The sequence below is a fragment of the Hyposmocoma kahamanoa genome, unplaced genomic scaffold, assembly GCF_003589595.1.
Source record: "Hyposmocoma kahamanoa isolate Upper Pololo Valley unplaced genomic scaffold, ASM358959v1 114, whole genome shotgun sequence".
In the NCBI taxonomy this organism is placed as follows: domain Eukaryota; kingdom Metazoa; phylum Arthropoda; class Insecta; order Lepidoptera; family Cosmopterigidae; genus Hyposmocoma; species Hyposmocoma kahamanoa.
In genome coordinates, this window is record NW_020653383.1 from 2532895 (window position 1) to 2544901 (window position 12007).

Here is a 12007-nt window from a genome sequence, read left to right on the forward strand (position 1 = left end):
GCGGCGCCTGCGCCTGAACTGTCGCTGTCTCGCAGAATCATTGACATTGTAGAACAGGGTTATCATTGAAATCTTAACACAAGTGTAGGTAAGTTTCGATTAAACTTTATACAACTGAAAACTCATAAAATCATTGGCCTCGCGGAAACAAAGGCAAAGGAAGAAAAAAATGACCACATATACATATTGAAAAGAAATAAGCAAGGACGTCAAATTAAAAAAAGTTATTCACAAATGCTGCAAATGCATTAGGGTACACTTCGTAAGCAGTGTACCCTAATGAAGAAAATTAAACAATCCTAAATACATACATGTTATGTATTTAGTGCAAGCGAACCTTTAACAAACGAAACACACAATAATGCTGAGACAATGAAAAAATACAAAAACAAAATATTAATTCAATTCAAGAAGGGCCTGGAAATGACAATGGAAGATCAGATGTAACAGTAAGTTTCTACTTACAAACAATAACTTGAGCATAAAATATTTCGTCGATCAATCAGTGTAATTCTTTTTTATAAGTTTAGTTGAAGATTATTGTTTCTTGTAACAAGTTCCTTTTTTATTATTAGAGACATCAGATAATCAAGAAAAAAAAGAATCAAGTGTGACTGTGAACAAAATGATAAAAATAGTGCAATAGGTTCATGAGTTGTTACTATTAACAAGTAAGAGAAATGAGAGGCCAAAAGTGGCAACCCTATTCAGGGTGCAATTTGCTGCATTATAAAGGATCGCCTCAGCATTATTTTCGTCGATGATTTCACCAAACAGGACTTCCAGAACAATCGACTTTACGATCATAAGAGCTCTTTTATTTAACAATGCTGCTATAATAAAGTTAAAACAGCAATTCAATAAATAAATCTGGTGTTTACGCTAAAAGCATTATATTAATTGTGTACCAGAATCGGTCATATTTATTTTTCGTAATTGAAATGAAACATTCATATACGAAAACAGCTGGTTCAATCAGGGCACTAAAATAAGAGCAAAAGTAATGTTGTAAACAAAGTATAATCGTAGAACTGAACACTAATAGTTTAAAAAAGAGTTCCGCCACTAATGTTCCAATAGTTCCTAGAAGTATCATTACCAATAGCAGTTAATGTTTAAGCAAATAGAAATAGAACTTTTAACAAAAATGGAAACTAAGAAGGATATTTGTTGTTTAACTATCTCATTCAAGTTAGAACTAAATGATGTCAAGCATGCAGGTTGATAGCCTCGTAAATAATGCGCTAATTGAACGATTGTTGATAAATCTACGAAAGCTTATTAACAACTTTTAAAGTAAACTTCTAAAGGAATATGTGTTTTTATTTACAATAGACTAGTCCATAAATTGAACCTTACAGTTGACAACGAGCGTTTTAACAATTTCCTCTTCACCGTTAAGTTAAGACGCTTTAAACTTTTACTTGCTCCTGGACTCATTGTCATGGATTAACACAATCACATTACAATATTTTTACTTGCAGGTAGCATAACCACTATATTATTGCCACGTCACACTTTATTTCAAAGAACAACATCTAAATCTTCTTTATTGTCACAGGATCTAAATTTATCTATATCACTCCTTCAACTGCACATCCTACAAAATAGAATAATATGTCATCTTCAATTGAAAATTATTACTCGTTGCGCCGGCGCCGTCCAATACGTCTCAATCAGAACTGTCTGTAAGTCCTCTGCCACCACTAATTGCTTCCGTCAATATCCTATCGCATTGTCTCGCTCTAATTCAATTTACTATAATGGACAGTTAATTATGTGTGTCGACTCAAACACTTATAAACGCATATCATATTTCAATAGAATAAGTACCTTCTTTGATAGCTTATGCAATTGAATACGACAGGAATAAACAGGATACTGATAGACAAATAAAATCAATCAGATAGTTTTAAATGGATCTGTTTTAATATATTTGTGGAGAACAATATTAAAAATGTATCTAAAGTGTAACTAAAGGACTTAATAACAACAATAAAAACCAATTACCATTATCCGCCGATCAGCCTGAAGAGAATATTTACCCTTTGACTTTTTTAAAATGCCATGTTCTATTTATGAGTCTGTTCAATATTGCTTAACTCTGTTGCAACAGTTTTTACATTGACGGCTGCTTCTTAATTGGCCTCATTGTTGCTTTGCTGGTTGAACCCGCAGATTTGCGTGATACAGTTTAACTGATGACTTCGCAAAGGAAAAATTTTGTCTTAATAATCGAAACGGCGTCATGGTATTTCGGCCTGGGCTAATTGAACTAATTTGCATCTAATATAATAATAACTATTATTTAAAAAAACACCTCATTGTAAAAATTTTCTTCTAGTACGCTATAAATCTCAGTGGTTACTCCTACAGTTGGATCTCATGTTACAACAATTTCACTTGGTTCTCGTTTTACGTCTAATTCAATTACGTAGAGTTGACCTCTCCGTGTCTCATCAATAGAACTACATCGATCAATCAGCCAGCACTAGTGGTGGTTACATCTATTGTTACGTATTCGTGTTTCGTTCATTGTGTTAGACTATCGTTCTAGTTAATGTTATAAGCGTAAAGAAGGTAATATACTGTGATATTTAGGTCGTATACTAGGCTGGTGTGGTGTTATTTTTATAAAATCGGGAAAGAAATTAAGTGAAACCGGGGAGAAGCCAGAAAAGATCAATGGTTGGACTTAATTTTTCAAAAAAATACTACGCCTGAAATGTGTGGAAAGAATAAAAACCACTAGGCTTATCCCAACGTAACGATTATTGTGAACTTAAAATTAGAAATTGTTTTTTTTTTAGGGAACGTACGTTTGTAATTCACGCCTTTGCTTAGCTTTAAACAACGTGCACTCACTTCTCTCTCGTATTGTCAATTTCTTCAATTTCGTTCAAGAAGTTAGAACAGCGTTCTCATGGCATGCTCTAACGGAAACCTGTTGGTTTGGGATTGGAAAGCCGCGCAATGTCGGTCAATACTCGTCGTATTTATTAAGTCAAGATGTGCCAAGAGCCTGGGACCACGTGTGTTGGTGTCAAAATTTCACAGCTGCTTTATGATAGATGATGCTATTAGAGAGAATCAGATTAAAATAGTATGCAATCTTAGTTTTACCATTAGACAAAAATTTTGAGGTATTCGGTTGTGTAACAGACATTGGGTTTACATTTGTAGACCTAAAAGTCAATATGTACAAAATATTAGTGACAATTCAAAATTTTCAACCTGAGTAAAACTGGCATACTTTTTGAAGACCATGATGATGCAAAATCGTTCATTTTACTTAACAGTGTCATTAGAAAATTAGAAATTGCGAATTTCTCTAACAACTAATCACCTTTCAACTGACCTATCGCAACGTTTATTATATCTAATTTAAATAAAATGGGTGTAATGAACTTGACCGGCAGAACTTGATGTCCAAGCAAGTAATTTCACTTTCGAAGAATGTGATCGAAAAACGATAAAACGATTAGTAATAAGCAGTTTGTTTTTTAAGAGTTAATAGTGAGTCATGTAGGATGCGAAAGCTTTAAACAATTGCCCTAAGGCTAAACAAATGCCCCTGTATAAGGATAAACTGGTAATCGGAGAGAATAAGAAGCGATACGAATTCTTTTTGATTACACTCATACACTACTATAGTAGGAATGGAAAAGTACAATCTTTGCTCATTGTCTGCAATTTAATGTGTTAAATTTAGTATGTTTAAGAAGATATTATAGAAAACTACATAAGGCTTTTTTCATAGTGTCCTCTGTTCTGTGCTGGTTATTACTTTTTTGATGGCTCATTTTAGATTATATATCTAGTATAGTACTCTGCCACACTTACTGATTATTATCTTATCATTTATCGCCAAGAAAGCAGGTTAGGTGGTGTATTGCTAAACCTATACTGCAACTCATGACCAACATAAAGAATGTTAGAACTGTAGGCACGCATCAAGTGGAAGCCCTTGCTTGCGGTGAAAGTATCATGAATCGAACCCGCGGCTGCGGATCACGATCCGGCGTATCGAGTTACTTGGACGCGTGCGCATTTGATCCGGAACGATTTTAAGATTGACTATTGGTAATTGGGTTGAATATTTTTAACAATAAAAAATAAAAATTTATTGTTATTCATCGAGTTCATAATCATTAGTGCCTTACAACTGTAAAGAATAACATCATGATGAAGTGTCAAATTAAGTGGCATTCGTCAGGCAATTCGTTATCAATAGATAGTAATTAATTTGTTGAATTTACGCGTTTCATCGACTAAAGCTGATATTAAGATATTCAACCAGCCCAATGATTTTAATAGCTACAGTCTTTAAGCTCCACACACATACATACTTAACGCCCTTTTCCTGTCGGAGTACGCAGAGACTACAGCCTTCCACTTGCTACGGTCCTGAGAGATATCTTTTGTCTAATCAAAACGCGTCAATGCTTTCGCTATGTTCGCTTTGCTTTTGCCAGTATTCTTTTTATTAATTCAGAAACTTAATAATGAAAATTCCTCTAACGCCAGTATCGCATATAAATGAACAAAGAACGCTGTAAGAGTTGCATAAATTATAATTTAAGATAACAATTTCCCATTATAAAGTTACACCCATTTGATCAACATAAATTGATGTATCTTTATGAAACTTATCTTAATGCACTATTTTGGCATTTATAATGGCATTAACCGCTTTCGCAATCGACGAGATTGCCGTTTAATTGGTCTAAACTTGTTAAAAGCTAAGGCTTTTATGGTTGTGGTATTTGGCTTGTTATTATAGGAAATAATTACTCTTACGCCTTTGGTTATATGTTCGTTCCTGGATATTTTGTCCTTCGTTTAAATGGACGCAGTTAAAATCAAGTGTTAATTAGTTGTACATTTCCTGTAATTTGACTGTATAGCATGGGTTAATTGAGAAGTGGATACCAACTGAAGCACAATCTTAACTTTGACATGTGACTGACGGATTGATTAAATACTTATCTTTACGGGAATTCTTTACTTGTTAAATATACAATAGGAATTCACAACAAAAATCGATTTAATACACCATTTCTATCTTGTGCGTTAGAAGCCTTACCTGTAACCTAAGTTTTTGATACCTCAAATTCCATCATCGTCAGTAATTTAAATTTTATTTTTGTCGTTGACAACGCCAATTGACAGATAAGTAAATCTAACTTACATTATAAAAGACAAGTAATAAAAGTTGGTTACTAACCTGCAAACAAGGGCACAGTGGCCACCGTCTCCGCAGCGCATGCGGCATCTTTTTTCGAGGGGGCTCCGGGTCGGGGGGCGGGTCGCCGCACGCCCAACGCACGAGACGCGCGCGGGCTGCCTCCGCCGCCTCCAGCCCGCTCGACCACGACGGCAGACCCTGAGTACAACAAGACAAGTTGTCTTAACAAAATAATATGGACGAATAATTTATTGGTACACTTGATTACCTTCAACAGGGCTCATGTCTTTCACAAGGTCGAGAGTTTCTAGATTGATGCTACCCATCAAAAATCAGTTTGACGAACGTTATGATGAATTGTATTAGTTATTGGGAAACTTAAAATCTAGCAATCGGTCTGCTGCTACAAATATTGTTAACAATGATAGATAACAAATGCATTGAGATACTTCGTAGAACAATCTCAGTCAAGGGCATTAACATCATAACATAGGGTATTCGGAACGGAACACGCAACGCTACGTAATGTAACGGAACGTTAAATATAGAGTTGAAGCACCTTTAAGATCAATAAAAAAAGAAGTTATTAGCGCAGTCGATATCTGTGACTAGGTATGGTGCTTAATCACGTTCGTTAAATAGTGGCTTATATCTGTTAATTTACAATTATCGTATTAACCGAAACGGTAGCAACAATCGCACCCTTCATGAAAGTATAAGCATAAGTGAACTTTGGTAAAAAATGTTCATTGTTCCATTGGATATAGACAAATATAACCTACATCCTCTCCTATTCTTGTCTCTATCGATTAATATTGTCGACAGAGTTACAAGAATTGGGGAGGATATAGGTTATATTTTTCTGTCTCCAATGGGGCAATAAACATTTTCGACGTAACTTCACTTTCTTACATGATGGGTGCGAAATAATCAAATTCCTAAAATTGACGTATTATTTTGGCTATAGTAAACATCAATAAACAGAGCAAACGCAATAAAATTTATTTTATTAGATCAAATTTAATTACGTCACAACTTAAATTGTTTGTTTTTCTTCATTACGGTGATACGTCAATAGCTTGCGATGATTGAAGTTAGAATCGACTAACTAGAAATATCGGTTCACTAGCGCCTCTAGTTAGTTCACGGTGATATGACGGTAAGAGTGAAATGTTCCCAATAGCGCCGTGAGATTGTAAACACACGGATGGAAAAACGAGAATACTTTCTTCGCGTGACGTAACGGTTTAGGAAGTGAGTTACGTACAACATTTTTAAGCTAAACACTTATTGATAATGCTAAATGTAGGTGTTGTTTATTTCGAACTGAATTAGTCAATAGTGAACCACAATAAGCAACCCGCTAAAGGGGCAGTGTCTTAAGTGATCCGTGTAAATTTATTTAAATTACCAAAGCACTGGGAAATTCATAACTACATAACGTTAATAGTAATTCACAAAAAATAGTCGCTCATTCATCCTCTCAAAAACCTCAGATATTCATCCAGCGCCAGCGCTAGGAGCGTCCGAGTTCAACGAATACCCTGGCGCCCTCTAGTAGGCACGCGATAAATGTAACACTTAGTTGTATTTTCCCCTGTGATCAGAAATTCGAGTACAAACTAATTATAAATGATGTTGGGAAGCAATTAGCCCGTTTACTTTGCTTGCCCGAGCGCGACACAGGCTCTAAGAGCCTGCGCTCGTGTGTGCCGCACACCCTGCACCATAGGTAAAGCGGGCACTGCATTAATCACACACAGCCACCCATCTACTTACAAAAACACCGCAGTCTGGTGCAGATACAAGAATCGCAGAGACCTAAGGCCTTAAGACAGCGCAAAGCGCGAACAAGCTATGATTTACTGTGAGACATAGTGCGTTAGTTAAGCTATAATTTGTATACAATTCTCGTTTTGGGAAATATTTTGTATTGTGTCAGCGTGTCCTTGAAAATCTACGCAACTACGCATTCGCAAGTCGTTGTCAATCCGATGTGCATCAACAGTCAAGCGCGGTAATTTACTAAAAAAATAATTAATTTAGTTCTAACATTGCACATTTACGTTGACCTTTCGCACTTCTTATAAAACTATTATTTACGAAAGGCGGCGTCAAAAGCTGAAGGCAATTATAAGAGACAGTAATTGCACAGTTCTCAATGACAAATCCTCACTTTCGTAAATTGCGACGCTTCACTGAGTGTATTACAATCTCATCAAAATATACTGGTATACACAAATCATTTCACTATTTTACGCAACAGATAAAGCAACAATATCAATTACAACATAGTAGTAAGGAAGCAGACGTTTGGTATTATCATCAACCTATATACATCCTGGGCACGAAGAGGATTTTTGGCCACAGCTCTATTGTGACCCAATGAGTATGGGACGTTTGGTTTACTTAAAATGTCTACGATTTGAACAAGTTTTTGGCGATCGACACGTACGTACATACTGTTTCTTATACATTCACGAGATTTTGTCTGATCACATATGTTGATCGATAAAAAATACGACGATGATCGTCTGTTGCTTACACGTTTTGTTCGATCTCATGTGTCCATCGTCAAAAAATCGAGCAAATCTGTAGGTACCTTAACTCACACTTTTAATTATGATAAAAACTTGTATGTATTAGTAACTACCAACATAAATTTATGTTTAGTTGTTTATCTTACTTGAGAATCTGCTATTAGTATAATTTAAATATTATACTAATAGCAGATTATTCGTAATCCCGCGGAACTATATTTTTAAGCTTGTCATAAGAATTATGTAGCATACAAAGCATGTGTATCACTTAATAATTTTATTACACTAACATATATTACCTATAACCTATTTGTGATTTTGGCAAGTATCAGTAGCGGAGGGTGTAGATATACCTACAGAGATATCTTGTAAAATGCTCACAACCTCGGGACTATACTAATAACATCACAAATATATAACTATATAACTTTTGTTCCATGACTTTTAATAATTTATTAGATTTGCTTTTGTACAAAGATAAAAATATTTAAATAGACAACTACTACAAAACAAAGCGTTAGCTGAACTTACTACCAAATGCAAATTTAAAAAGTGTCAGATACAAAAAAACTTAACAGTTTATTTTTCATAAATTTATTATGTTATGTAAAAAGCCATGGAACTAAAATTGAAGTTTAGTAACATAGTCCCACTTACGTAGTAACTATTAAGTAATCTGTGGTCCTACGGTGTCGTTAGTATTTTTTAAAATAACTATGTGTAAAAGAATTCTCATCTTGCTTGCTTGCATATGAAATTTATTCACTAGCTTTTAGTCGGTATTGAACGAAAAATATACCTTCTACCTCGGCTTACCTTCTTCAACTTAGAGCATAAAGAAATAATATTTAAGTATTTTGAATTGCACACTTTTTGAGGTGTTTCAATTCCTTGGCCGCCAAATTCCAACCCCTGAATGTATGCACACCCACCGTCGAGCTTTGAGTTTCGACATAGAGTATTGTTCATTTGAACTTTGCTGTCGACATTTGGCAAGTTGCAAGATGCTGGAGCGTGATAAACGCGATTCTCAGATGTTTTAGCAGCGATCTAAACGCTCTTTACGACTTTAGCTCTAGTTGTTGCTTTACATATTTAAAAAACAGTTGTATGTTGTCATATAGTCAGACGTGACCATGGGATTTGTAAAGGGCACGAAACGTTGGTTTATTTGAAAAAACAAATATATGCGATTTAGATTTGAAAAAATAGCTACATAACCTATGGTTTAACAATGGCGAAAACCTAAGAATCCGAATAGTATATTGTTTATACACAGTAGAAAGATTGATTTGAAATGCTATTATCCAAAAGTGTTATAATGAATGCCTAATGCCAACATCGTAATAATTTTAAACTGCATACCGTGCGAAAAGAAACAGTTTTCTTACCGATGTTCCAATAACAACTGGAAATATAAGAAATAATTGAATCGTATAAAACTTTCTGCAATTAGAAATAGTAGTAAGCACCGGAAAGGCACTTATCGACATGTCTATTTTATGGACAACGTCATCATAGACCTAGTGAACATCGAAAACCAATCCGCGTCACAGAAACCGAAGTTGCCATAAATAAACAAAAGACTATTCGGCACCTAAAACAAAAGTGTATTGAATTGAACAATCGTCAATACCGACAATACTTTCCAGTAGCCATGAAAATCTGCCTAGTAGGTTAGGGTGTCATCATCAGTACGAGGGTCACGTAGGTGATGAAGGAAGTACCGGGTGAAAGTGATGTTTGTGGTGACGAGTGAGTAGATTTGGAATGTGGTCGGAAAACAGGTGGTTTAAACGTCACTGACACGCCTGGCGTGACGTGAATGTTTTGTTTTATAAAGGACAGTTATTATTTAAGATGACATAGTATATTATTTAGTTGAACAGTTTGTCAATGTCCTTATTCAGTAGAATAAAAAAAAATAGAGTAAAAAAAAAATACGTCCAAAATTTAATCACTAGTTTCATTTTAATACTATTGATTACAAAAGTATTTGATTACGTGTAAAGGATAGACGGCAGTAAGTGAACGGCACTGTTATAGAAGGAAAGGTGTCCTTAAGAAAATCCAATCTAAAAGGGCCTAGAACAAATGCACACATGGAATAGGTCCAATTTTAAACGGGTCCATATAACACGATTCCCATTGGTTTGCCTACGAAATGTATTGTCGAACTTAGTAATGCATATTGAACGGCAAATGGCTTGCATTGCAGCATTGCTGCGTACCTTTAAATGCCTCCGTGGCCGGACGGTTACCATGTCGGACTGCCACACAGAGGTCCCGCGTTCGATACCCTGGCCGGGAGAAATATTTGTATGGCCTACATTTATTTTTCTCGTGAGTTTGTTGGGTATCATTTGTGGTTGTCTTCGTGTGTGTCCATGGCGCCCGCGATACAGGGTTTCCATAGTGCGAGGCTATGAGTGTATGCGTTGTTATTATTATTATTACCTTCTACCTCGGTTTACCTTCGTCTACTATCCATCCTCGCCACAGGACACAACTAGAGATGGGTCATGGATAAAAATCCATTTTTACTCGATATTTATCCAAAAACGGGGATAAATATTTTAAATCGTGGTTTATTATTTACATTTAGTAAAAAAAGTCTATTTTTAAGCTTAATTGTAAACATTGATACAATTTAGTAGCATGTACGTATTGCTTGTTGTACCTTTTTTTCTATACGCAGTAATAAAAAAATCCTTTTAATTACCATGAATCCCTGTATTTCTGCGTGAACCGTATTATTTTTTAAATGCGTAATTTCGTAATGCGTAAAAAGTTGGAAAAAAAAAGAATTGTCTCCACATAATATTAATCAACTGTCTAACATTTTGTAGGGATTTTTTTGTTTTTTCAAGATACTGAGTTGATCCATTATTGTACAGTTGTTCAGCTACGTATATAGAATATAAGAGTGTTTGGTTGTTCAATATTTTATTTTAAAAAACTGTACAGACTTCATTGGAAATACTTAAAAGATAATTAATTCTAATACGAAGAACCAATTCAAAATCACTATTTTGCCAAAGCCTAAATTCGCTACCGAATAATTTACATGAGTGCGAAAGAAACGGAGAGAGCCGCTAAGGAGAATTGTGTTCGCACTTTGCATCAAAACACTTTGTATACCCTACACAATTATAAACATTTATTTTTATATCATGTGTTTTAATTAATTGATTTTGTGTGAAATGTGAAGGAAAATCCTTGGGCTATTTCAAGTCCAAATATGACTTTAATTAGTACGCAGTAGACCTCAAGACCATAAAGTTGTGTCGCACTTCATTAACGCAGGATAGGTCAGCTCAAGGGTTACAGTTCATTTGATAACTTTTCTGTCAATCGAATTTTCTATACCAGCCAAATTTCAAATTTATGTTGAAAAAAGTTTAGGTGAGTATGTTGCAATTAGTTTACATTTCTATCATTAGTGAGATGTTATCGACTCGAAAAACTTAGGTACTAAAACAGTATTGTTACATAAAACAATGGCAAAATGAGAAGTAATCGTACGTAATTATTTGATGAAAAATGAATTCTAATTATTTTTATTATAAAAAATACAAAAAAATAATTATCCATGTTGTAGGGTAAGTACTCAGTGAAATCGGATATTTATCCTTTGACCGATATTTATCGGGTAAAAACCCATCTCTAGACACAACATATGTATGAAAGTAAAAGATCGTTTGTGGACTCAAATGTATAGTAGGTACGTTTTAGATGGCGACTTTAGCGCGATAGCTACTTCGCATTGCTTTTTGTCCTCCTGAGTTTTTAAAAGAAGTCTATATTGATCAGTGTCAGACTATTTGACTAAAAAATACGGGTGACGTCGAACCAAGAACATCAAATAGATTACTGCACGCACTCTTCCCGTCGCAGTTGGCAGAAACCACAACCTCCCACTTGCTATGATCCTGACACGTATCTTTCACTTCATCAATGCTGTCATACATGCTGCTCGGTTAAGGGAAAACTTGACCTGGCCTGGATTTTTCAATAAAAAAATTAACTTAACCTTCCGTTACACCAATTTGGTAATAGAGAAACGGTAACCTTATTAGTCATTTAATACGCTCAATAGATCCCACGTTATAAGTTCGATTCCATTGAATCGAACATGCACCGATAAAAGCTTTCAATGCGTTCGTGATTTGTAATTATTTAATGCTGATTGAAGCCTTGACACCTTCCGAACTTTAAGTCGTTAAATCCCCTAGTTAATGCCTAGAAAACATCGATTTCTATTAAAGGCGACGTCGTA

The 12007-nt window shown here is 35.0% G+C and overlaps 1 protein-coding gene across 1 annotated transcript in view; it reads right to left on the reverse strand.

The window, feature by feature from the left end:
- The window catches only part of LOC113239533 (disheveled-associated activator of morphogenesis 1), a 136368-nt gene that overhangs the window by 50568 nt on the left and 73793 nt on the right, over window positions 1-12007 (reverse strand). Inside the window, exon 2 of the mRNA XM_026476598.1 lies at window positions 5228-5386. Coding sequence (XP_026332383.1) covers window positions 5228-5275 — 48 coding nt within the window. The 5' untranslated portion in view covers window positions 5276-5386. The remainder of the gene's footprint in view (window positions 1-5227; window positions 5387-12007) is intronic.